We start from the raw sequence: 26,111 nt of genomic DNA, 5'->3' as shown, positions 1-26,111 counted from the left end.
AGCTAGCTAGCTAGTTTTTTTTTTTTAATTTGAGTTATTCGCTGCTCAACCACAGAAAAACTGATCCAGTGACTGTAAAGTGACCTTGAGAGTTTTGAAAGGCACTTATAGATGAAATGTATTATGATTATTATTATTGAATCTTAACGCAGGCTCAGGTGAGTCCTTATCGCATGGAACAGCTTGAATGGACAACCCGATCAATCAAAGCCTCTCTCACAGGTCAAACGTCGCTAGCTTGTGAGCTCACAGCCCCGTTTTTCACACCTGTTAATTTTCGACACTTTCGTCACTTATCTGCACGGATCCATAGATTATTATTTTTTTTTTTAACGGCGCTTCAGTCACGTTGCTAACATGACCTACATACAATCAACAAACCGTGAGCACAAACCTGCACATGTTTAACGATGTAGCCGAAATGGCATTTGGAGTGACATCATGCTGAGGCTCAAGCCGCTCTTACGCTTTGTTAAGATTCCAAGAAACTTTTGGACATATTTCGATGAAACCGAAGGACTGGATGCGCTTTTATTTCCTCACTAAACACTCCTCCCTGTGTTTATTCAACAAGTCTGCAGATCATAGCCAACTACCCCTCCCTTTTGCTATCGCCTCCACAATAACTCACAACGTGTTAGAAACACGGCATTAAAGCCCAAAACAGGACAATCTACTTTAATCTGATAACTGTTGCATTTATTTATTTATTTGTTTATTTATTCATTTATTACTTTTTTGTTCGTTCTTTTATTTTTTTACTATTTTATCGCAATTTATTTATTTGTTTATTTATTTCCTTTTTTGTTTATTCATTTATTTTGTTACTATTTTATTGCATTTTATTGATTTATTTTACATGTATTATTTTTTTATTTTTTTATATATATTATTTTTTTATATATATTATATATTATTTTATTATAGCTAGCTAGCTCGCTTAACATATTAGCTATCTATCTAGCTAACTATCTATTAGCTAGCTTTCTATCTATTTGAGTTATTCTGGGTTGAGTGAACGCTGGCGCGTGTGGCTGCCGCTGCTCGCCCACAGAAAAACTTATCCTGTGACTGTAAAGTGACCTTGAGAATTTTGAAAGGCGCTTAGAAATGAAATGTATTATTATTATTATTATTATTACACCACATCATTTCAATCTGTCCTCCCAAAGACAAACATTGCCATTTTGTCCAATCTCCCATCGTGCCGCAGAATAATAAGGTTCGGAGGTTTGCTTTCGAGTTGAAGATGCAGGACAAAAGTACCTACCTGCTGGCTGCAGATAGCGAAGGGGAAATGGAGGATTGGATCAACACATTAAACAAGATCTTGCATAGCAGTTTTGAGATCGCCATGCAGGACAAGAGGAACGGAGAAAGTCATGAGGGTGGGTAGGCGACTCACATTGACACCCGTAATTGTGCTTTTATTGTTTATGTCATCTAAAAATCACATTTTTATTCGTGTTGGTATCTTCCCTTTTATGTCTATTGTTGGTGTTAACCGAAAACTAGAGACCATTTTCACTTGCATGCCCGACAGGCGTCGGTTGTCCTTTAAAGCAACGTATGTCGAAATCTCATCCAACATATTTTCTTTCTTCTTGCCTAGATGATGATCTTGGGAAGTCTGACAGTTCTTCTGGCAGTCTGGACAGTTTTCAGGTAGCGTAGCGTAGCGTAGTGTCCTGCGTTGAATGCAAAACTCTTCATTTGTAACCTTGACTCTTATCTTATGCCAAAATAAAACTCAAGGAAGTGTTTTAGATGCGTACAATTCGTGCTGGGAAAAGAGCTAGTAGGTTGGGAACTTAGCTGGAAAACTGCTTTCCAGTTCAGATTTTTGTTTTTCTGAGCTATAATCATCTGAACCACCTGAAACTGTAAAACGTTAACTATCTATCCGGCTCGCTAGCTATTAGCTAGCTAGCTGATTAGCTGGCTGTCTGTTGGCTATATGTTTGCTAGCTGGCTGGCTCGCTATCTATTAGCTATCGAATAGCTAGATAGCTTTTGATCTATTTGAGTTATTCCGGGTTGAGTGAATGCTGGCGCGTGTGACTGCCGCTACTCACCCACAGAAAAGCTGATCCAGTCACTGTAAAGTGACCTTGAGGGTTTTGAAAGGCGCTTACAAATGAAATATATTATGATTATCCCATTTCCAGATGTGGCCCAAAACTGGCCCTAATGATTAAACCACCTGATAGGAAAGCACTAAAGTGAATGGGTGTTTCTAGCCTATCTAGAATTACAGACACTTTTTCAAACCTATTTTTTTTTTTTTCCTCCTCAGAGTACAAGAGATATCGAATCACGGATGAGGAACGAAACCAGATTAAAACTGTTCACCCTTGACCCTGACACACAGGTAACTACGTCCAAATACATGATATCCAAGTCCAAAAGCAATGTGAGTAACTGAGGCTTCATTGTGTTGTATTCTCTTTAGAAACTGGATTTTTCAGGCATAGAACCGGATGTGAAGCAGTTTGAGGAGAAGTTTGGCAAACGCGTTCTCATTAACTGCAATGACCTCTCATTTAATCTTCAAAGCTGTGTGGCAGAGAACGAGGAGGGACCAACCACAAATGTGAGTTTCCGTTGGCTGTCTGACATAAATTCGATGAATGCAATGACAATGATACCTCGGTTTCCGAACCCCTTTGGCTTACGAACTTTTCGGTGTACGAACGTTAAATTTATGAACAGTTAACCTTGGCATACGAACTAATTTTTGGCATACACACGGAGCGCCACAATGAGTGATGTGTCGTTTGCAAAGAGCCCGTTCTAACAACAAAACGGCAGCCGACTGTTTTTGTCCTCTATTCCCCGCCCCCAATCTTCAGTTAAAGCCACGTGATTGGTCAGGAACACAGCAGTGAGGGTGGGAGGGTTTAAACATGAATGAGACAGGCAGACGACAGAGAGAGAGTGAGAACATGGATAGAAAACAGTGACATTTGGACTCGTTTCAACTTTGATAGTGTAGACTGCAAGGTTAAAATATCCCATCAAACAGGCTCCACAAATAACCCGCACAAGCCAACTGTACACTTGATGCAAAAAGCGATCAACCCAGCTAAACAGAACATAATTGATGAGGAACAAGGTAAAATTATCACAGAGAAAGCACCTACAAGGGATTATTCCTCAAGATGGAGAAAGAAGGCTACGTTCCTCATCAAGCGGCCACTCCATTCCATCAAGCCATCAACGACCATCACATAGGTCAATAAAATGACTTTATTATACTGTACTGTTTTTTTTTTTATTATAATACCATAGCACATTTATTATACATAAAATAATGTATATTTTGTGTAGTTTTTAGGCTTAGAAAATTAGAAAATTATGTTTAACAGGGACCTGGGAACGGATTATTCTCATTTTAATGGTTTCCTATGAGAAACAAATTTTTGGGATACACACTTTTTGCCGTACACACTCTGTCTGGGAACCAATTAAGTTGGTAAGCCAAGGTATCACTGTATCTGCCTAAATACATAGAAGCGACAGATGGTCTTTCCAATCCTGTTTTTGATTTGCATCTTTAGGTGGAACCATTCTACGTGACCTTGTCACTGTTTGACATCCAAAACGGCCGAAAGATTTCATCTGACTTCCACGTGGACCTCAACCATCCATCCGTCAGGGGCATGATGCCCAATTATGAGACTCAATATATCAACGGGGGAGGGGACGTCATCCCCGAAGGTCCCCGATTGATCCACGGAGTGCCAGAAACGCTCATGCGCTACCCCCGGCAGGTAAAACAAAACAAAACATCACCATTTTGAATGTGTGAATTGCTCTTTTTGACTCATTTTGTCCTGCCAGGGAGTGTTTTCTGTAACGTGCCCTCACCCTGATATCTTCCTGGTGGCTCGCGTTGAGAAAGTGCTGCAGGGAGGAATCAATCACTGCGCCGAGCCTTACATGAAAAGTTCGGACTCCGCCAAGGTATGGATCGTTAATGCGAGCTAAAGCGCTTCACATACCATCAAGAGACGATCTGACATCTTGAATTATGAATTGCGTGTCAGCTTTGCACCACGCCTAGTATCTAAGTCACGGGTGTCAAAGTCAAGGCCCGGGGGCCAAATCTGGCCCGCCGCATCATTTTATTCGGTCCGCGAAAGCAAATCAAGCGTGTCCATTTCCATGATGCTTGATAAAGTCCGAACCCAAATTTTCAAATTGTCGTATGTAAGCCACAATAACAGTCATTATTCTTGACTTCAGATTTGAAAACTTATTCATTAACTCATTGACTGCCATTCACAAATTTATTTTAAGTATTGAAAATATGACGTGGCGCGCCGTTCCCGAATTTGTTCAGGTTTTCTTGTCTTCTCTGCAGGTGGCGCAGAAAGTCCTGAAAAATGCCAAACTGGCATGCAACCGTTTAGGCCAATACAGGATGCCTTTTGCTTGGTCCGCCAGGTACGTACCTTCTCTTTCTGCTCACGTGAAACGATCACTATTGTAGCCAAAGCAAAATTCTTATCTGTGTTGCAGGCCATTATTCAAAGATGCTTCTGGGACACTTGACAAAAGTGCTCGCTTCTCACCTTTGTACAGGCAGGACAACAGCAAGCTGTCCAATGACGACATGCTAAAATTGCTGGCTGACTTCAGAAAGTCCGTATTATCGTACTAGTATAACCATTTTCCACATCTATCGTAAAGCTTTTCAAAATTCGGTGGTCACGCTAACCGTTAGCGGATGTACATAACAATGTTTCATTTCAGGCCAGAGAAGATGGCTAAGCTAGCTGTCATCCTGGGAAACCTTGATGTTACCATCGATAACGTCGCCCCCGATTTAACCAGTAAGCGCTCAAAAGTCACGTCATGGTCCAAATGCCATGGTCCTCATGTGACCTCCTGACCTTTTCTTTAGATTGTGTGACCTCATCCTACATTCCCGTCAAGCAATTTGAAGTGAGCGAGAAGACTCCCGTCTACTTGGAAGTGGAGGAATTTGTGCCATACATCGCCAAATGTTCCCAACCTTTCACCATCTACAACAATCACCTTTACGTCTACCCCAAATACTTAAAGTACGACAACCAGAAGTCGTTTACCAAGGTATCTTATCGAGAGAGCGCACCCTGAACGCTAACATTTTTTCAAGTACACCCAAGTGACTTACTTATCTGATGACCAAAGGCTCGAAATTTGGCCGTCTGCATCCAGTTCATGGACTCGGATGATGAAGATGCTTTACCGATGAAGGTAAATGTGTTTTTGATGCCTTCTCAAAAGAGCATTTGAAACATCTCAAGCTTTGTCACAGTGCATCTACGGGCGGCCTGGAGGACCTCTGTTTCGGAAAAGTGCCTTTGCCGCCGTATTGCATCATCAGCAGAATCCCGAGTTCTACGATGAGGTAATTGCTACATACAGTGATACCTTAGCTCATAAACTTAATTGGTAGCCAGAAAGTGTGTGTAAGGTGAAAAGTTTGTCTTCCAAACATTTATTTCCCATAAGAAACCATTACAATTACAATAATCCGTTCCCAGGTGCCCATAAAACATAATTTTCTACTAAATAAGCCTTAAAACTACAGTGATACCTTGGCTTACGAACTTAATTGGTTCCCAGACAGTGTGTAAGGCGAAAAATGTGTATCCTAAAAATCAATTTCCCATAGGAAACCAATAAAATGAGAATAATCCGTTCCCAGGTCCCCATAAAAACATAATTTTCTACTAAATAAGCCTTAAAACTACACAAAATATACCTTATTTTATGTATAATAAATGTGCTATTGTATTGCAATTAACTAAATAAACTAATGTATAATAAAGTCGTTTTATTGACGTTTGTGATGGTCGTTGATGGCTTGATGGAATGGAGTGGAAGATATTTGGAATATTGGAATGGAGATATTTTAACCTTGCAGTCTACACTCTGCCTCTTGATGATATCGGAGTGAAGTTGCCGTGCTTTCTCGGCGATAACTCACCCTGTCCCCTGCTAGCTGCTTTTCATTCATCCAATTCAACAGAAGTTTTTCAACCTCTTCTATTGCCTGAGACCGTTGTTTAGGCAACACAGAAACACCCTTAGCCACACGTAGCATACTGGTACTGGGACGCTAAGTCACACAAATGCACAGCTCGTTCGTGTTCTTCGATAATCTTCTGATCGACCGTAAATTTGTTTAGTGTCCTCTTTGGCTGAACACTAGCCTGTGGTGGGGTCTTTTTCAGTCCCATAATAGCAAAAGTATCCTTGATAACAAACCACATCTGCACTCAAAGAAAGAGGGTGCCGAAAACTAGTCCTCCAGCCACCGTGGCGCTGTTCGACCGTGTGGTTTGGTGTTCATCCGCCGAAAACTAGTCCGCCAGCCACCGTGGCGCTGTGCGGTTTGGTTCGTCCGTGAATTTGATGTCCGTAAGGCGAAAAGTTAGCGAGCTATGGCGTTCGTAAACTGAGGTATCACTGTACAAGCATCGATCGCTACGTCCAATCCCCGCCGGAATGTTAATATTTGTGTCTCTCCCAGTTTAAGATTGAACTTCCAACTCAGCTCCATGAGAAACATCATCTGCTTTTCAGTCTCTACCACGTCAGCTGTGAGAGCAACAGCAAAGCTAGCGCCAAAAAGAGAGAACAGGTTGAAACGCAAGGTAAGCATACGCGCTAACGTCGTCGGCTATTCACCAAATTCTCCGTGAAATGGCTCCCTTCTTGACATTCCGCATCCGTTCTCAGTGGGTTACGCTTGGCTTCCTCTGCTGAAAGACGGCCGTGTGATTTTGAATGAGTGTCACGTCGCCGTGGCGGCTAACCTGCCCGCTGGCTATCTCAGCTGTCAGGAAGGTGCCGGCAAGGTAATTTGCTGAGTTTTTTTTTTGTTGTGGCGCACACCTGCGCAATCAAAGAAGACTAGATTAGATTAGATGAGCCTTTATTTGTCTCACAATGGAGAAATTTACATTTGACAGCAGCAAAAACAAAATACAGGCGCTGCTGTAAAGGCAGCCACTCTCGCGGCGCCATCTTGAAGTCAAAACAACATCAAAAATCGAAATACAGCGATACCTTGGCTTACGAACTTCCCAGACAGTGCACTAATAAAACACTAGACACTTCATAATATTGATATGATAGCTTTTAATCCCCAAAATGTCAAATATATGCATCTTGTTCTTTACTTTTAGCATTCAAGCCCCGAAGTCAAATGGGTGGATGGAGGCAAACCTTTATTTAAGGTGTCCACTCACCTTGTATCCACTATTTACACTCAGGTCAGTGTTCTTCCGCTGTGAGTCAACTGCGACCAATCACATTGATCTCAATTGATTCTCATAGACCTCACAGTGAAGTGACAAACAAACAAAAACCCTCTTTGTGTTTTAGGATCAGCATTTGCACAATTTCTTTCATCACTTCCAAAGTATAGCGTCGACGCCACAAGCACCTGGAGGTCAACTGGTCAAATACCTGAAGGTTAGGAAGCGCTTCATTTGTCGTTATCGTGGCCAATGCGCTGCTTGTTGATATTTTTTAAAATCTTGTCATACATACAACACAAATGTTACTGTATCGTGATACTTTATAGCCAAATATCATGACGTGTTCGTATCATGTGCCCTTAAGGGTTTTGATAGGCGCTTATAAATGAAATATATTATTATTATTACTTGTTGTATGTGGGCTTCGAGTTGTCTCAACATGATGATGTCACGTGCCTAGAATTTGAAACGACATATTTGCTCCCTCGTATCGCCTTCCAATCGTACAACCGCAGACAAAACACACTTGAGTCATGTCATCTCAAAGGCTGACTAAGGCTAATGTATACAATCGCCTTGACATCAATGAACAGTTTCGAGTGCTCATTTGAACCGAACATCCATGTTTTTCTTTTGCAATGGGACCTTCTTTATCTTCGCAAGGGAACATTTTGTGGTGCGTTTGTTTTGATTACATGTTGATGTCCATTATCACACTTTACACACAACTTCTTACGCTCATTAGCTTACTCAGACTTTGCACAGAGAAGCTAAAAACACACCCGTCGTCTGAGCCGAAATTGCTAGCCAGTGTCACACTATGCGTCGCGATGCCTCCAAGGTGTCAATAATATAGATAATGGATGGATATGGGCTGTAATTATCCTTCTCAAACATACAGTACGTCTTCCCCACTGTTTCATCAGAGTCTGCACGCCATGGAGAGTCACGTGATGATCAAGTTCCTGCCCACCATCCTAAACCAGCTGTTTCGGGTGCTGACCAGCGCTAACCAAGAGGATGTGGCGGTCAACGTCACCAGGCAAGTATTTTCGGCTTACGTCTCACGTTCTGAAGATCTTCGCGGTCAAACCCTCACACTTTTGTGTTGTTGTTGATCTTGTAGAGTCATGATCCACATTGTAGCCCAGTGCCACGAGGAGGGATTGGAGCACTACCTGAGGTCATATGTCAAGGTTATAAAGAAACATTACTACTTTTATTTGCCTCATAGGATGAACTAGCAACATACTCTATCGTATTCGCTAGCGAGTAGCTATTGAGATAGCTAGCCAGCTGTGCGAAGGTTAAAAAAAAAAAACAACCACATTAGTATTTTTGTTTCACTCACAACATGAACTACCTCCCTACTGTATCTCATTAGCTAGCTTGTAGCTATCGAGGTAGCTTTCCAACTAGCCACATAAGGTAGGATTGGAGCACTAAATGAGGTCATGTTAGAAAAAAAAATCTGCTACTTTAATTTCACTCACCGCATAAACTACCGACCTACCGTATCTGTCTAGCTAGCTTGTAGCTATCGAGCTAACTAGCCAACGAGCTAGCTATTTATTTGTATCTATATATTTATGTTGTTATTACAAATATACAACCACCTAGCCATCATGTGTGAAGGTTAAAAAAACAACAACATTGCTACTTTAATTTCCCGCACAGCATGAACTACCTACCATATGTCATTAGCTAGCTTTTAGCTATCGATGTAGCTAGCCACATAAGGTAAGATTGGAACATTAAATGAGGTCATGTTAGAAAACAAAATCTGCTACTTCAATTTCACTCACCACGTAAACTACCTACCGTATCTACCTAGCTAGCTTGTAGATATTGCGGTAGCTAGCTAACTAACTATTTATTGTTATTTATATCTGTGTTGTTATTCTAAACATACAACCACCGAGCTATCTTTGAATGATTCATTCTCCGTAAGCTTCATCTTCATGATCTTTGCCTCTTTCCAGTTTGTTATCAAGACTGAGTCGTACACAGCGTCCACCACGCGAACCGTCCACGAAGAGCTAGCGAAAGCCATGACTGCCATCTTGAAACCTTCCACCGACTTCCTCACGTGTAACAAGCTGCTTAAGGTGATATATGAGTGCTTTTCAAAGTAGATTTGTGTGTTTCCACTGTCTAATATGATATTTTCCTTGTGTTTCTCTTCCCCGCAGTACTCCTGGTATTTCTTTGAAGCCTTGGTCAAGTCCATGGCTCAGTATTTGGTTGAGAGTTGTAATGTGAAAGTAAGTTTTACCCACGAGGTTGGAAAGTGAGTTGATTCAGAGGTCAATGTCTGATTCATGACAGCTCATAGCCTTGGCTTTCTTTCACTTAAGCATCACGTCAAGTCTTTGTGGATAGCCACATCACCGCAAAGCTAACAGCGAGTTGTTGTTTTTTTTAACACTCAGCACGCAGTTTAATTTGCTTCTTTTGTTTCTATCCCACAAAGCAACCGCAAATGAGTATTTAGGTTACACACATATGGAAAAAAAGTGTTTGAACACCCATTTCTGTTACAAAAAAAAAGCATTTTAGTATAGGAGGAATTGACTGAATCATCCCCCTAAATTTCTAAAATGGTGACTCTGTCTTTATGGTGTCATATTTTTATTTTTTTGCTATTAGCTGGCTGACTGTCTGTTGGCTGGCTAGCTAGCTGTTGGCTGGCTATCTATTGGTGATCTATTAGCTAGCTAGCTTACAATCTATTAGCTATCTATTAGCTAGCTGATTATCTATTAGCTATCTATCCGGCTAGCTAGTTATCTATTAGATATCTATTACCTAGCTCGTTATATGGCTATCTATTAGCTATCTATTCGGCTAGCTGTCTATCTATTAGTTAGCTAGCTTACTATCTATGAGCTATCTATCTATCTGGCTATCTATTAGCTAGCTAGCTGGTTATCTATTAGCTATCTATCCAGCTTGCTAATTATCTATTTGATATCTATTAGCTAGCTAGATTACTATATATTAGCTATCTATTAGCAATCTAGCTAGCCGGCAATCTATTGGCTATCTATTAGCTAACTAGCTAGCTAGATTTCTATCTATCTGAGTTAGTCCGGGTTGAGTGAATGCTGGCGCGTGTGGCTGCCGCTGCTCACCCACAGAAAAAAAACTTATCCTGTGACTGTAAAGTGACGTTGAGAGTTTTGAAAGGCGCTTATAAATTAAATGTATTATTCTAAAAAGAACAGATGGGGAAATCTGCTTTTGACAAGAAGTTTGTGTGGTCTGTGAGTCTCTGTGATCCCACATTCTGCTTGTGCCCATCAGGTGTCTCGTAACCAGAGATTCTCCCCATCCTTCCATCACACGGTTGAAACTGTGGTCAACATGATAATGCCTCACATCACTCAGAAATACAAAGACAATCTCGACGCGGCCAGAAACGCCAATCACAGCCTGGCTGTCTTCATCAAGGTGTGCGCTCATCAATTCATCGGATTTTGTCAGAGATGTTCGATCGGACACTGTGGACGAAGGCTCGGTCGGACCCAGAAAGATTGTCTTTACTGCTAGCAGGAGACGTAGCCATTCATGACAGACGCCTGAATTCTGCAGCCCTCTGCCAAGCTCTTTATTGAGAGTATATGCAAATTTAAAAATTTTACATGAACTTCTTATTCTGTCTAATCTCTATCAGATTTCAAGCTTTAAATCCGACGCGCTGTTCCTGCAATTTTTACACATCTTTTGAAAATACCTTTCCCATTTCAGCGCTGTTTCAACCTGATGGATCGAGGTTTCGTGTTTAAACAAATCAACAACTACATCAACTGCTTTATGCCGGGAGATCCAAAGGTATGACTTTCATGATTATTAATTTGCCGTCGGTCAGGTGGATGATTATGTCGGTGCAGCATGAATATAGGATGATCATAAATTACCCGCGTAAACGCCACCTGAAGGCTGATGACAATCGCTGCCATAAAGGACTATGTCCGCCATTTTAGCCACCACCGATATATTACTCGGATATCACTTTTAATTACTTACAGATAACGATACAGAATACCCATACAAGACATTATCTAGTTACCGAACTAGATAGGTAGAATTAGTAAATAAGGTTTTAAGTTCAGTAAATGTCATCTCTAGCTAGCTAGATAGATAGCTAGGTATCCATTAGCTATCTATTAGCTAGCTTTCTATCTATTTGACTTTCGGGTTGAGTGAACGCTGGCGCGTGTGGCTGCCGCTGCTCACCCACAGAAAAACTTATCGTGCGACTGTAAAGTGACCTTGAGAGTTTTGAAAGGCGCTTATAAATGAAATGTATTATTATTATTATTATTATTATTAATTAATTGTTGTTTCCGAATGCAGACGCTGTTTGAGTTCAAGTTTGACTTCTTGCGCGTCGTCTGCAACCACGAGCACTACGTTCCTTTGAACCTGCCCATGCCTTTCGGAAAGGGAAGGATATTGAGATTTCAGGGTACGTGACTTTATACTATTAATGTTGAAACGGCTGAAGAGAATTGAACATTTGTTGTTATTATTGCTGCATTTTCTGACTTTGCCTTCCTGTTTTCCCCTTTACTTCTTTTGTCATGTATCTTTTATAATCTCTTTTAAGATACAGTGGAGTCATACGATACTCCAGTAGGTAGGTGAAAGGTTTGCTGCTTGCATGCCAGGACACTTCAATAAATTCTGACTTGAGCCCGGAAAGTATATTTGAGATATAACGCGGCTCTCATTACTCTTCCTAGAAAATCAAAACGCTGCTTTAAAGGACAACCGACACCATTTTTGTGTTTCCTAACTGACATCAGAAAAACGTTTTATAGCATCTAAAATAGCCAAAACATGCAGGTTGATATTTTTAGTCAAATGAAAAACACCACAAAATGAGCTCGGAACTGGGTACATTCCGAAAGTCCCGCCCCTTGTTGGTGACGTCACGCCAGGGTACTCCTTCACAAACTGCCTTGCACCAGAATCAAAACAATGGCTTCAGAGGAGTTCAAATTCGGAGAAGATGCTTTCTTGTTGCTCCTCCAGTTATGAATATGATTGAAATAGTTCTGAAGAGGAAAGCATAAATGTTTGCAATCAATTAAAGAAGTCCTTACGTATCAATTCCAGCCGTCTGGACTCCAATGTAGCGCCCAGAAAATACAATACAATACAATACATATTGGTTTATATGGCGCTTGAACAGCAGCTGAAGCTGGAACATTGCCAGAGGCCTTTATTGCCACCCAAGCATGAAAAAAACAAAACCCGGATAAATTCGGGAATGGCGCTCAATGTCATATTTTCAATTCCCCAAATAAATTTGTGAATGGCAGTGAATGAGTTAACATTGACGCTCTTCCCTGTGATTTGATGAGCTTTTATTTTATGGCTGCAGTCTGCATCGTCTGCGACCGACCCTTTCAAATTGTTGCTTCCGATTTAATTGCGTCCGCTTGAAATGACATGACAAATATTCCATTTCCACTGATTGCTTTCCTGTCGCCTCGTCTCCTCTGCCTCCACTTCCTCCCTTCAGACCTCCAACTGGATTACTCGCTGACTGATGACTTTTGCAAGAACCACTTCCTGGTCGGGTTGCTTCTCCGGGAGGTCAACGCAGCCCTGCAGGAGTTTCGGGAGATTCGACAGATAGCCATTCAGGTCCTGAAGAACCTGATGATCAAGCACACGTTTGATGAGCGCTACGCCTCCAAAGTAAGCGACGCCATGTTTCCTCGGGGGCTTGTTTACTGGATCGACCTTTGTGCCCGTTTGTTGCTGGAAACTGCCGCTGAGCGTGCGATTCGTGTGCTTTTCAGAGTCAACAGGCGAGGTTGGCGACCCTCTACTTGCCTCTGTTTGGTTTGCTACAAGAAAATGTCAACAGGTTGAATGTGAAGGAAGTGGCTCCTCCCTTCATTGTCAACCATTGTAACAATGTAAGGGCGACACCCGGTGGTCGCATTTGGAATGACACGTAACTTCTAAAACTGCTCACATTTTTAACCTGAACTTGTTTATGATCATCAATATTTTTCATATACGACGTATCTTTCTTCAATAAGGAAAACAAACAATCAACATGTAAATATATGTAAATTATCAACAGTGACAAGTCCATATTTTGGATTTATCCTTGTGGTGTCATGTATTATCTATCTAGGTAGGTAGGTAAGACTTCAAATATTAAAATCATTTTATTCATATCAGAATGGAAGAGATGATTCCCTCCTCAGCAACGCTATGACGACGCCACCCAGATCCAGCACTTTTTTGGACACCAGCTTGCACAAAGATGTTTTTGGTGCCATTTCCGGCACTGGTGAGTTTAGAAAAAAGACAAATTCATTTTCATTTTAATCATTCACAAAGATGAATAATAATAATAATTCCTGTTGTTCTTTCTAGCCTCACCTCACACATCCTCCACACCCAACGTTAACTCCGTGCGCCATGCGGGCTCACGAGGGTCCCTCATAAGCACGGACTCCGGCAGCAGTTTGCCGGAACGGAACACTGACAAGGGCAACTCTTTAGATAAGGTATTGTTTCAATCAGAACGCCAATGTATACAAACCTTTGCTTTAAAGGACAACCGACACCACCGGACAAGTTGCGTCCATCATTTGTAAAATCACTCGAAAGGATTTCTACATAGATTCCACAGCATATAGCTATATTTTACATTTTATATTTATATTTTACCTTTTAAGACCTTGTTTTTGAGTTGGTGACGATTCCTGACGTGACGTCACGGAGGGAACGCCCCTGACCGAGAAAGCGACACACAATGCATTTTGGGTACTTTGTTTGGTCTGAAAACTTTGTGTTGATCCGGGCGAAATTAGAAAGAAAACACATAAACAACGCAATGGTGAATCGTTGTGAGTACTATTTGATACTAGTTGACCCAAATTCCCAGCAGACAAATCAGCCCATTTCCAACGGAGCTTGGGCGCCATCTTGTGCATTTTCTAAGCGCTACATTGGAGGCCAGATGGCTCGAATTGATACGGAAGGACTTCTTGAATCGATTGCAAACATTTATGCTTTCCTCTTCAGAACTATTTGAATCATATTCATAACTGGATGAGTAACAAGAAAGCATCTTCTCCGAATCTAAAGCCATTGTTTTGATTCTTGAGCAAGGCAGTTTGTGAAGGAGTATCCTGGCATGATGTCACGAACAAGGGGGCGGGACCTTCTGAAACTCGCCTTTTCCGAGTTCATTTTGTGGCAGTTTTTGGACACTTGAAGTCATTTTTATTGGTGTTTTGCATGATGACTAAAACTATCAGCCTGTGCGTGTTTTGGCTATTTTCGATGCTATAAAACGTTTTTCTGATGTCAGTTAGGAAGCCAAAAAATGGTGTCGGTTGTCCTCTAAATAATCAAATGCTTGGAAATGGCTCACAGAGCCAGCCAACCTCATCACTGGGCAGCCTGCTGCGATGCGATAAACTGGAGCAAGCAGAGATCAAGAGCTTCCTCATGTGCTTCCTACATGTGCTCAAAAGCATGTCTGAGGGTGAGATGTCATTAGTCTTGTTTTCCATCACCTGTTTCTCCAAAACGAGACAAAATCAAGGTAACTGAATGTCACCCTGCAGATGCTTTGTTTACGTACTGGAAGAAAGCTACATCTGCTGAGCGGATGGACTTCTTCACGCTTATTGAGTAAGACATCGCGACATTCACAGTTTGCTCTTTTTTGCTTGTATTTCTTCATATTTTTATCGTTTAATATTCATCTCTCCTCCCCATTAGAGTGTGTCTACATCAATTCAGATATATGGGCAAGAGATTCATCGCGAGGTAAAGTTGTTCAAGTCATCATGCAGGTGTCCAATGAGTCAAATGTGGGACATTATTTTTACTCCCAAGTTGTCATAGTAAATTAAGAAAGATATAAAAATAAAAAACATGGACATTTTATACCTCATCATACCTAGGATAGATTTGTTATGCAGTAGTATCGTATTTTCCGTCATATAGGGCACACCCCAAAGCCTTGATTTTCTTCAATAGGACCTTACATGCCAATGCGCCTGAAATAATAATAATAATAATACAACATTTCATTTCAAAGCGCCTTTCAAAACTCTCAAGGTCACTTTACAGTCACAGGATAAGCTTTTCTGTGGGTGAGCAGCGGCAGCCACGCGCGCCAGCCTTCACTCAACCCGGAAGTAACTCAAATAGATAGAAAGCTAGATAGCTATTAGATAGCTACCTAGATAGCCAATAAATAGCTAGTAGCCAGCTAGACAGCTAGTCGATAGCTATTAGATAGCCATTAGATAGCTAGCCAAATAGCTAGCTATTACATTTATTCAGAAAAAAATATATATTATCCAGTGACTGTGAAGTGTCCTTGGGAGTTTTGAAAGGCGCTTAGATCTAAAATGTATTATTATTATTATTAGTAGTAGTAGTAGTAATAGTAGTATTATGTGTAGTATTAGTATTAGTAATATTATTATTATTATTATTATTTTTGTATTGTGATCAACTCTGATAAAATCCCGCAATGTTTTTCAACTCATAAAAATGAAGAAAAATACCACACATTACACTATTCTACAATTTTCATTTTTGTCTTAGAGATAAAAAAAAAGGAAAATGATGGCGAAATCGGACTGTTTTGTTGACATTTACTCAAGCGCCTTATAATGTGATGTGCCTTATATTTGATATATTTAGAAATTATATTTGGAACAGTTTTTTTTCATTCGTTGAAGGTGCGCCTTATATACGGAAAAAAAATTGAAAATACACCATTCATTGTGGGTGCGCCTTATACACCGGAAAATACGGTAGTTCATTCTGTGTATCTTGATAAAAACAATATGAAATATTATGAATGAACAATGACTGTATGTTCAACGTCTTAATTCAAAATGGAGCCCTCACAACTTCTTGGCTCTGACCTCAACTAGCAAAGTTTTGCGGGGTTTGCTCTTTCTTTCTTTTTTTCTTTCTTACTCTCTAACACCCCCACCACTGTTTCTCTACTCACAATAATGCTGGCAAGTTTAACACTGTGAATTAAAACCTGGCTCCTGCTGTGGGTAAGAAATCTATCTGGAATAGATTCACGCATGACTCCTTTTCTCTCTTTTCTTTTTATTTTATTTTATTTGTATTTTTTTTTTGGTGAAGTTGCAATGGTGTGACGACTTACATGACGATATGCATGGTTGCCTGAGACTGTTTGCTTCAATGCTGTGCCGTTTGTTGAAACGCTTCGCTATTGCATGTACTGCATGAGTATTTCACTACAATGGCGGTGTTTACACGTGTTTCATTGAAACATTTATATGGGGCAGCACTGACATTTTGAGATACAATACTGTATATAATTTTTTTTAAATAGTTTCTACAGAATTTTATAGTGTTTCATTTCACAGCAGCAAAGTTATGAAAGAAAGAAGTAGAAAAACTAAATACAGGAGCTGTAAAGGAAGCCACTCTCGCGTCAGCCATTTTAAAGTCAAAACAACAAAAACAAAACAAAAAAAAAACAAATAATTGGATTGGATTTACTTTTATTAGTCTCACAGTGGAGACATTTACATTTCACAGCAGCACAGTTATGAAAGAAAGAGGAAAGGAAAGAAAGAAGTAGAAAAACTAAATACAGGAGCTGTAAAGGAAGCCACTCTCGCGGCAGCCATTTTGAAGTCAAAACAACAAAAACAAAACAAAAAAACAAATAATTGGATTGGATTTACTTTTATTAGTCTCGCAGTGGAGATATTTACATTTCACAGCAGGAAAGTTATGAAAGGATTGAAAGAAGTAGAAAAACAAAATACAGGAGCTGCCGGAAAGGGAGCCACTCTCGCGGCGGCCATCTTGAAGCCAAAACAACAACAAAAATAACAAATAATGTGACACAACACAAAAGACACAGACAGTCATTCAATCTTAAATATTTTCTGAGCCCTCTTTGTTGTATGAAGCACTTCTAGATAGAAAGAGGAGAGGATCAAAGTGTCCTTTTCACCAGTGGATCAGGGACGTCATGGTGGAATGTGCACATCTGCCACATCCCAAATGTTGAAAGCAAACACAAAGCTGTAGCATCCATTGACAAGAAGAGATTGTCTCACATCTCCTGTCTTACGTAAATCCGCTTCAATTCCAAGCTGCTGCAGACTGTCCAAAAGAATGAGCTTTTCCGCTGTGAAAATGTTGCCCATTACAGCTGTATTATCCATAAGTGTCCTGTTTGAAGTCTTCCGAGTGCTTTCCATATGTCATGCTAAGCTAGCCCGCTAACTCTGTACTGCATTACTGATCATTCCTCTTGTTCTGTGACCTCATCAGGAACCAGGATGGGGCAGGTCACGTAGCTCATGAGCGGAAATCTCAGACTCTGCCTGTGTCCCGTAACAGGGCGGGAATGATGCATGCCCGCTTACAGCAGCTTAGCAGCCTCGATAATTCATACACTTTTAATCACAGTAAGTGCTTGGTATACTACATCCTTCTAAAAATATATATATATATATACATATAGAATAATCCCCACTTGTGCGTTCTCCTACATCACCACCATTTAGTACTGTATTACCATTACTTTTTTAAAACTTTATTCTGTCCACTTTAAAGGACAACCGACACCATTTTTTCTGACATCAGAAAAATGTTTGATAGCATCTAAAATAGCCAAAACAGGCAGGCTGATTTTTTTGGTCAAACGCAAAACTTAAAAGTGTCTCAAAACTGCCACAGAGAATCAAAACAATGGCTTCAGATTCGGAGAAGATGCTTTCTTGTTACTCATTCACTTATGAATATGATTCAAATAGTTCTGAAGAGGAAAGCATGCATGTTTGCAATCGATTAAAGAATTTATTCCCTGTCATTTTGAGGTACCTGGGGGCGGGAAATGTAGCACCAAAAAAGAGGCAGAGAATGGCGACAAAGCTCCTTGTAAGGAATTAATCAGCCCGTTTTTACAGGCTGATTAATTCCTTACACGGAGCTTTGTCGCCATCTTCTGCCTGTTTTTGGTGCTACACAAAGTTTTCAGACCAAACAAAGTACAGCAAAATGCATTGACGTTACGGAAGGACTGCTACAATATGTCTTTTTTTCGGTCAGGGGCGTTCCCTCCGTGACGTCACTTAGGGCATTGTCATCAACTCGGAAACAAGACTTCATGAATATTCAGCGCGAGTCTTAAAAACGTAAAATATATCTTTTTTTTCGGTAGAATCATTATAAAATGCGCTCAGTAGAAGTCATTTGAAGTGATTTTATAAATTATGAACGCAGGTGTCGTTTGTCCTTTAATGCTATACGCTGACTATGAAATGAAATGTGAGCATGCTACAGCCACTTGCTCTCTTTAGCTTACAGTCACACGGATGCGGACACGTTAAATTACTCGCTACTGGAGGCCAACATCGCCACGGAAGTATGCCTCACCGTCCTGGACACCCTCAGTATCTTTATCATGAGTTTTAAGGTAAAAAAAATATATGTAGAAAGAAATTTCAATACAATACATATTTATTTTTTATTGCGCCTTAGCATAGCAACAGTTGAAGCTGGAACAAAGCGCTAACATGGGCAGCTATCATGAATTTCTGTCAACTTTTCTAATTTGAATGAAAACGTCTTTTTTCACTCTTATTTGAGACGGAACTATGCGACGACCAAGGTCACAGTCCGCTGATGAAGAAAGTTTTTGACGTCCATCTCTGCTTTCTGCGAATCAATCAGTCGGAAACGGCCCTCAAACAGGTCTTCACCTCACTGCGGACTTTCATTTACAAGGTGGACATGAATATTTTGATATCATCATCCGATCTGAAAATTGTCACTACAGCTCACGTCAATGTTTTTTTTTTTTTTTTTTTTTTTTTTTAGTTCCCCAGCACGTTTTTCGAAGGCCGCGCCGACATGTGCGCCGCTTTCTGCTACGAGATCTTAAAGTGTTGTAACTCCAAACTGAGCTCCATTCGTAGCGATGCCGCCCATCTGCTCTACTTTCTCATGAAGAGCAACTTTGACTACACGGGACGTAAATCTTTTGTCAGGACTCACTTACAGGTGAGATTATTTTAAATGCGGATCTGATCTATATTTTACAGCAAAATAAGCTAGCACTGACTTTTTTAAGAAGAAGAAAACCCACTTTTGCTGTCCTTTGTAGGTGGTGATTGCTGTAAGTCAGTTGATTGCTGATGTCATTGGAATTGGGAGTACTCGCTTCCAACACTCCTTGTCTATTATCAACAACTGCGCTAACAGTGACAGAACAATCAAGGTATTTTTTGTGTGTATTTATACTCAAGTGATTAGATACAGGTAACATCCCACTTACAACCGAGTTCCGTTCCGACCAAGTGGTCGTAAGTCGAAATGGTCGTAAGTCGAAATTCATTAAAAATGTTGAATAGAGACTCGAAGGCTAAATCACACGCAAACTCCGCCCCTCTGGTCCCATTACACGGTCGATTGCTGTGCGAGCGTGAGATGCTGGCTAGCTGGCCAAAATTGTCGTACGTGTTGCCGGCCTGCTAGCGCATTGCGGTGCCAGCCGTATAATATATATTTTTTTAAATATGGTCTGGAGGTCATGGTCGTAAGTACAGGTGGTCGTAAGTCGAGACGGTCGTAAGTCGGACGTTACCTGTATTTCATCAAGATTTTCCCGTCATACCAGGCGTAGAATTAAAATTTAAAAAATATGGTCTAGAGGTCGTGGTCGTAAGTGCAGGTAAGTCGAGTTAGTCGTAAGTCGAGTTGGTCGTAAGTCGGATGTTACCAGTAATAATGTAGCTCCAATCAACAACAATTGAAAAAAAACGATCCAACTATTTTAAGATGTATGAAAAAACCGTCCCACAACAGAACACGGCCTTCCCATCCGACGTGAAGGACCTGACCAAGCGTATCCGAACCGTGTTGATGGCCACCGCTCAGATGAAGGAGCACGAGAGAGATCCTGAAATGCTGGTGGACCTCCAGTATAGCCTGGCCAAGTCCTACACCAGCACTCCGGAGCTTAGGAAAACCTGGTTGGACAGCATGGCTCGAATCCATGTCAAGAATGGAGATTTTTCTGAGGTCTGTATTGAACAAAGAACACACACATACATTTAAAAATTATATATACAGTAAAGTCTCGTTATATCGATATTCAAGGGAGTCCGAAAAAATATCGATATAACCGGGACTATCGATATATCCGACCCTGTTTGCATGTAATTTTCTCCGTGCGTGCATAGAAATAGTATCGATATAACCGGGACTATCGATATATCCCATATCGATATAACGAGACTTTACTGTATATATATATATATATATATATACAGTGACAACTCAGCTTACAAACTTAATTGGTTCCCAGAAAGTGTGTGTAAGGCGAAAAGTTAATCTTCCAAACATTTATTTCCCATAAGAAACCATTAAAATAAGAATAATCAATTCCCAGGTCCCCATAAAACGTAATTTTCTATGAAATAAGCCTTAAAACTACACAAAATATACCTTATTTTATGTATAATAAATGTGCTATTGTATTTTAAATAAAGAAATAAACTGTACTGTATAATAAAGTCGTTTTATTTACATTTGCAATGGTAGTTGTCAATGGATGACGAAATTACAGGTTGCCTCTTGATAATATCTGAGTATTTTTATACTCTCTCTCTCTCTTTCTCTCTCTCTCTATTTATTTTTTTATTATTATTATTATTTTATGATAGGAGAGCCTATCAGCTTAGTGTTTAATCGTTTCTGCGTGTGTGACATTTTTTTAAAGTCGTTTTTGAGATAATTGAAGTCCCTAACTTTGTCATTTGTGACAGGCGGCCATGTGCTACGTTCACGTGGCAGCTCTGGTGGCGGAATACCTGCAAAGAAAAGGTACTCCTTCATTCAGAAACTCACCTGTCGAATATTCCAATGAGAATATTTTAATTATTATATTTTTTGCAGGCATGTTCAAACAAGGATGCACAGCATTCAAAGTGGTGACGCCAAACGTGGACGAAGAGGCCGCCATGATGGAGGATGTTGGCATGCAGGACGTCCATTTTAATGAAGTTGGTTTTCAACTCGCACCGATGCCATTCATAGGACAACCGACGTCTCCGGACAAGTTGTGTCCATAATTTGGAAAATGGCTTCAAATGACTTCTACTGAGCGTACAAGACAGATTCCACCGCATATAGCTAGCTATATTTTACATTTTAAGACTTGCGCTGAATATTCAGGAAGTGTTGTTTTTGCGTTGGTGACGAGTCCTGAAGCGACGTCACGGAAGGAACGCCCCTGACCGAGAAAGGACACAAATTTTGCGGTACATTGTTTGCTCTGAAAACTTCGTGTTGATGGCGAAATTAGAAGGAAAACACATCAATAACGCGATGGTGAATCGTTGTGTGTTGCACCAAGACTACTATTTGCTACTAGTTGACACAAATTCCCAGCTTACAAATCAGCCCATTTCCAACGGAGCTTGGGCGCCATCTTGTGCATTTTCTGGGACGCTACATTGGTGTCATTGACGGCTCGAATTGATATGGGAGGACTCCTTTAATCGATTGCAAACATGTATGCTTTCCTCTTCAGAACTATTTGAATCATATTCGTAACTGGATGAGTCACAAGAAAGCATCTTCTCCCAATCTGAAACCATTGTTTTGATTCTCGAGCAAGACATCACATCTTGGCGTGACATCACAAACTCTGCAGCTAGTTTTTTTTGCAGATTTAGGACACTTGAAGTCATTTTTTTTGGTGTTTTGCATTTGACTAAAAATATCTGCCTGCGTGTTTTGGGTATTTTAGAAGCTATAAAACGTTTTTCTGATATCAGTTAGGAAACAAAAAATGGTGTCGGTTGTCCTTTAAAAAAGAGGTCCCCAACACCCGGGCCGCGCAGTAAGAATAAATAATTTACATAATTTCCGTTTTATTTATTATCTGAGTCCGAACTATGTTTTATTTTGAAAAATGAAAAATGACCAGATTTCCTCTTGATGCAAAAGAAGGTTGGGGACCACTGATCTAAAAGTTCACTCTGTCATGATTATGATATTAGTTTTTTTTCCCCGTCAGGACGTCCTTATGGAGCTTTTGGAGGAATGCGCCGACGGCCTTTGGAAAGCCGAGCGTTACGAGCTCATCTCGGACATCTACAAATTGATCATCCCTATTTATGAGAAGCGGAGGGACTTTGAGGTGGGCAAACCTTCAGCTACATTGTCGCGATTTGTTTCCATAACTTTTTTAGTTGTATTTTTTTTTAAATCTATGCAGAAATTGGCCCACCTGTATGACACGTTGCATCGAGCTTACAGTAAAGTGACAGAGGTGATGCACACAGGCAAGAGGTTGCTAGGCACCTACTTCCGAGTGGCCTTCTTTGGCCAGGTGAGTAAATCACTCCATTTTATTCATCGGCGAGAAGGTTTCTTCAGCCGTCATCTGTACTTCTGTCAGAGATATGACGGACAGAGACTCGGAACCAGAAAGATTGTCCCTACTGCCGGCAGGAAACGTAGTCATCTATGACATACGTCTGAATTCTGCAGCCTCCTGCCAAGCTATTTATTGAGAGTACATGCAAAGTAAAGTGATACATTAGTAAAACATAGTTTTCTTGATTAGAATACCGCATCTCTTGAGTTGTAAGCACCAACAGCTGTAGGCAATAAAACATTGTGTTTCCCATGAACTGATACGTTTGTAACCTGGCTAATGACCTCTTCCTGTGAAGGAGTATGAAGTCCTAAATTACTCCTGTGCTAAGGAGTTTCCCAAGTCCTAAATTCTGTGAAGCTGACAGTTTCACTTGCTGTGTATGTTGACCTGATTGACCCCAGGTTGTCTTTGCTTCAATTGTGTATCGAGTCACAAGTGTTGACTACGCATACAACAGCATGAAACTTCTAAATATGATAACTTCTTATTCTCTGTCAACTTCTTTGAAGGTGTCGGATGTTTCGCAAACTCGGAACTTACGGAACTCGTAAGTTGGATGGTACCTGCATAGGGCCAAAACTACCAGCAAAAAAAATCCTTCGCTGACGAAGCCTCTTGGATAAGAAACGAAACATCCGACACCTTCAAAGCAGTACAGATGACGGCTGAAGAAACCTTTTCATCGATGGACCACTCCTGCACAACTGAGAGCTTACACAGATCAATTTTATTAACTTATGGAAATATTTTAACGTTACACTTTTATTTCTTCTTTTTTTTATGTGAGCTACTGCAGAGGTAGTTCTTACATAATCCATTCTAACACCATTTTCTGTTGTTTTTTTTGCTCTCTTTTAAGGCAGCGGTAAGTTGCGCACTTGCACCTTGCTAGCGTCTCAGAGAGCTTCCTGTCTGTGTTGTTTACTGGTTTACAGCGTTTGCGTTTTGTTGCATGGCAGCTTCAACGTGCATTTCGGATCATTTGTCATACAAATGATGACTTCCTGCCACCTCTGCGGTAAATTAGTGATGAGTTTCTTCTTCCTGCATCTGACGTACGACGTCAGATTAATTGCTACAGAAAATATTTAAAGGACAACCGACACCTCCGGGCAAGTTGTGTCCATAATTTGTAAAATGACTTCAAATGACCTCTACTGAGCGTATTTTACAAAGATTCCACCGTATATAGCTAGCTATATTTTACCTTTTAAGACTCGCGCTGAAGATTCAGGAAGTCTTATTTTTGAGTTGGTGACGATTCCCTAAGTGATGTCACGGTAGGTATCGTCACTGACCGAGAAAGAGACACACAATGCATTTTGGGTACTGTGTTTGGTCTGAAAACTTTGTGTTGATCCGTGTTGATGGCGAAATTAGAAGTAAAACACATGAATAACGCAATGGTGAATCATGTGTTGCTCCAAGACTACTATTTGATACTAGTTGACACAAATTCTCAGCGGACAAATCAGCCCATTTCCAACGGAGCTTGTGCGCCATCTTGTGCATTTTCTGGGCGCTACATTGGAGTAATTGATACGGGAGGACTTCTTGAATCGATTGCAAGCATTTATGATTTCCTCTTCAGAACTATTTGAATCATATTCATAAGTGGATGAGTAACAAGAAAGCATCTTCTCCCAATCTGAAGCCATTGTTTTGATTCTCCAGCAAGGCAAAACGTCTTAGCGTGACGCCACGAACAAGGGGGCGGAACTTCTGAAACTGGCCATTTCCGGGGTCATTTTGAAGTAGTTTTGGGATACTTTTAAGTCATTTTTATTGGTGTTTTGCATTTAGCTAAAAATATCAGCCTGTGTATTTGGGTATTTTAGATGTTATAAAACGTTTTTCTGATGTCAGTTAGGTAATAAAAAATGGTGTCGGTTGTCCTTTAAGGAGCGTAATTGTTCAGGTCATGACCTCTGTGCCCTTGGTGGATTATCTTCCATCCATTGGCTACTTACTGCATTAGTATGGGCTCATTTGATTGGGCGTGCGCACCTCACGTTGTGGTCAGTGATTGTTTGTTTTGGTTTGGTGGACAGTATTTGGGACATTAGATTGATGGGCGCTTTGTTTTCTCCGTCTCGTTCGTATACCCAGCATGTATTTATTGACATGTTTTTAGGGGTTCTTTGAGGATGAAGACGGGAAGGAATATATATACAAAGAACCAAAGTTCACGCCGTTGTCGGAGATTTCTCAGAGGCTCCTCAAGTTGTACTCCGACAAGTTTGGGCAAGAAAATGTCAAGATGATTCAGGACTCTGGAAAGGTATTTTGAATACTATGAGTACTACTACCAGTAATACTATGTGGCCGTTGCGTTCACGTGGAAAATGAGACGGCGCCTTTGAAATGTCAAGCAGATGTGTTGGCCAAACACTTGACCTTCACATCTGTTCTTCAAACGTGTCAGTGGAGTTGCCCTCTGATGTTATTTACAGTTTCATAGAAAACTATAGAATTTTTTTATACAATAGTACATATGCCGCAATTTGAGAAGACTACTACTAGTGGTACATGGCCTTGATCTCATGAAAGTACAGTTGAGCTGTAATTGATATTCTACATTTAAAATAATAATGATAATGATGATCATAATAATCATAAAAATGAATTTTCATTTAAATATTTAGTTGACATTTTTATGCACCCTTAATGTCCAGAAAAATTTAATTAAATCATTCGTTTAGTCACATCTATTTATTTATTTATGTAGCTATTCACATTTTTTAGGATTAAATTAGAAATATTTAAAATTACACTAAATATTATTATTTAACTAAATATTTGGAATTAAATGAGAACTATTAAGAAATATACTAATCAATATTAAACTAAATATTTAGAATTTAATTAGAAATATTTAGAAATAAACTAAATATTTGGAATCAAATTAGAACTATTGAGAAATACACCAAATATTATGATACACCAAATATTACTTGTGTATTAAATTAAACCTATTTAGAAATACACCAAATATTATTTTTAAACTAAATATTTAGAATTAAATTAGAAATATTTAGAATTACACTACATATTATTATTAAACTAAATACTTGGAATTAAATTAGAAATATTGAGGAATACACCAAATATTATTTTTAAACTAAATATTTAGAATTAAATTGGAAATATTTAGAATGACACGAAATATTATTATTAAACGAAATACTTGGAATATTGAAGAATACACCAACTATTGTTTTTAAACTAAATGTTTTGTATTTAGAATTAAATTAGAAATATTTAGAAATACACTAAATATTATTTTTAAACTAAATATTTCGAATTAAATTAGAAATAAACTAACCATTATTATTAAACTACATATTTTGAATCAAATTAGAAATATTTAGAATTACACTAAATATGATTTTTAAACTAAA

The 26,111-nt window shown here is 39.8% G+C and overlaps 1 protein-coding gene across 9 annotated transcripts in view; it reads left to right on the top strand.

Moving 5' to 3' along the window:
• LOC148894223 (dedicator of cytokinesis protein 9) overlaps window positions 1-26,111 on the top strand; it is a 59,605-nt gene that overhangs the window by 29,166 nt on the left and 4,328 nt on the right. For 4 of the 9 annotated variants that reach the window (XM_089001962.1, XM_089001956.1, XM_089001961.1 and 1 more), the window contains 41 exons: window positions 1,214-1,388; window positions 1,613-1,665; window positions 2,297-2,371; window positions 2,453-2,593; window positions 3,561-3,773; window positions 3,844-3,966; window positions 4,367-4,449; window positions 4,525-4,647; window positions 4,759-4,838; window positions 4,910-5,097; window positions 5,179-5,244; window positions 5,306-5,398; window positions 6,527-6,650; window positions 6,736-6,854; window positions 7,185-7,271; window positions 7,384-7,473; window positions 8,186-8,301; window positions 8,386-8,455; window positions 9,242-9,367; window positions 9,452-9,523; window positions 10,566-10,712; window positions 11,010-11,093; window positions 11,619-11,730; window positions 12,793-12,971; window positions 13,076-13,195; window positions 13,467-13,578; window positions 13,665-13,798; window positions 14,673-14,784; window positions 14,867-14,933; window positions 15,024-15,071; window positions 17,589-17,725; window positions 18,620-18,735; window positions 18,909-19,046; window positions 19,140-19,322; window positions 19,426-19,539; window positions 20,127-20,342; window positions 21,089-21,146; window positions 21,219-21,325; window positions 22,345-22,467; window positions 22,546-22,659; window positions 24,845-24,991. In XM_089001962.1, coding sequence (XP_088858088.1) covers window positions 1,214-1,388; window positions 1,613-1,665; window positions 2,297-2,371; window positions 2,453-2,593; window positions 3,561-3,773; window positions 3,844-3,966; window positions 4,367-4,449; window positions 4,525-4,647; window positions 4,759-4,838; window positions 4,910-5,097; window positions 5,179-5,244; window positions 5,306-5,398; window positions 6,527-6,650; window positions 6,736-6,854; window positions 7,185-7,271; window positions 7,384-7,473; window positions 8,186-8,301; window positions 8,386-8,455; window positions 9,242-9,367; window positions 9,452-9,523; window positions 10,566-10,712; window positions 11,010-11,093; window positions 11,619-11,730; window positions 12,793-12,971; window positions 13,076-13,195; window positions 13,467-13,578; window positions 13,665-13,798; window positions 14,673-14,784; window positions 14,867-14,933; window positions 15,024-15,071; window positions 17,589-17,725; window positions 18,620-18,735; window positions 18,909-19,046; window positions 19,140-19,322; window positions 19,426-19,539; window positions 20,127-20,342; window positions 21,089-21,146; window positions 21,219-21,325; window positions 22,345-22,467; window positions 22,546-22,659; window positions 24,845-24,991 — 4,785 coding nt within the window. Of the gene's footprint in view, window positions 1-1,213; window positions 1,389-1,612; window positions 1,666-2,296; window positions 2,372-2,452; window positions 2,594-3,560; window positions 3,774-3,843; window positions 3,967-4,366; window positions 4,450-4,524; window positions 4,648-4,758; window positions 4,839-4,909; window positions 5,098-5,178; window positions 5,245-5,305; window positions 5,399-6,526; window positions 6,651-6,735; window positions 6,855-7,184; window positions 7,272-7,383; window positions 7,474-8,185; window positions 8,302-8,385; window positions 8,456-9,241; window positions 9,368-9,451; window positions 9,524-10,565; window positions 10,713-11,009; window positions 11,094-11,618; window positions 11,731-12,792; window positions 12,972-13,075; window positions 13,196-13,466; window positions 13,579-13,664; window positions 13,799-14,672; window positions 14,785-14,866; window positions 14,934-15,023; window positions 15,072-17,588; window positions 17,726-18,619; window positions 18,736-18,908; window positions 19,047-19,139; window positions 19,323-19,425; window positions 19,540-20,126; window positions 20,343-21,088; window positions 21,326-22,344; window positions 22,468-22,545; window positions 22,660-23,219; window positions 24,239-24,844; window positions 24,992-26,111 lie in introns of those variants that run through there. The other 5 variants (XM_089001952.1, XM_089001953.1, XM_089001955.1 and 2 more) reach the window with 2 other exon arrangements.

Source organism: Hippocampus bargibanti, linkage group LG08 (assembly GCF_051943395.1).
Source record: "Hippocampus bargibanti isolate YZ-2025 linkage group LG08, ASM5194339v1, whole genome shotgun sequence".
NCBI classification, from domain to species: Eukaryota; Metazoa; Chordata; class Actinopteri; order Syngnathiformes; family Syngnathidae; genus Hippocampus; species Hippocampus bargibanti.
This window is presented reverse-complemented; position numbering and strand designations above follow the sequence as displayed.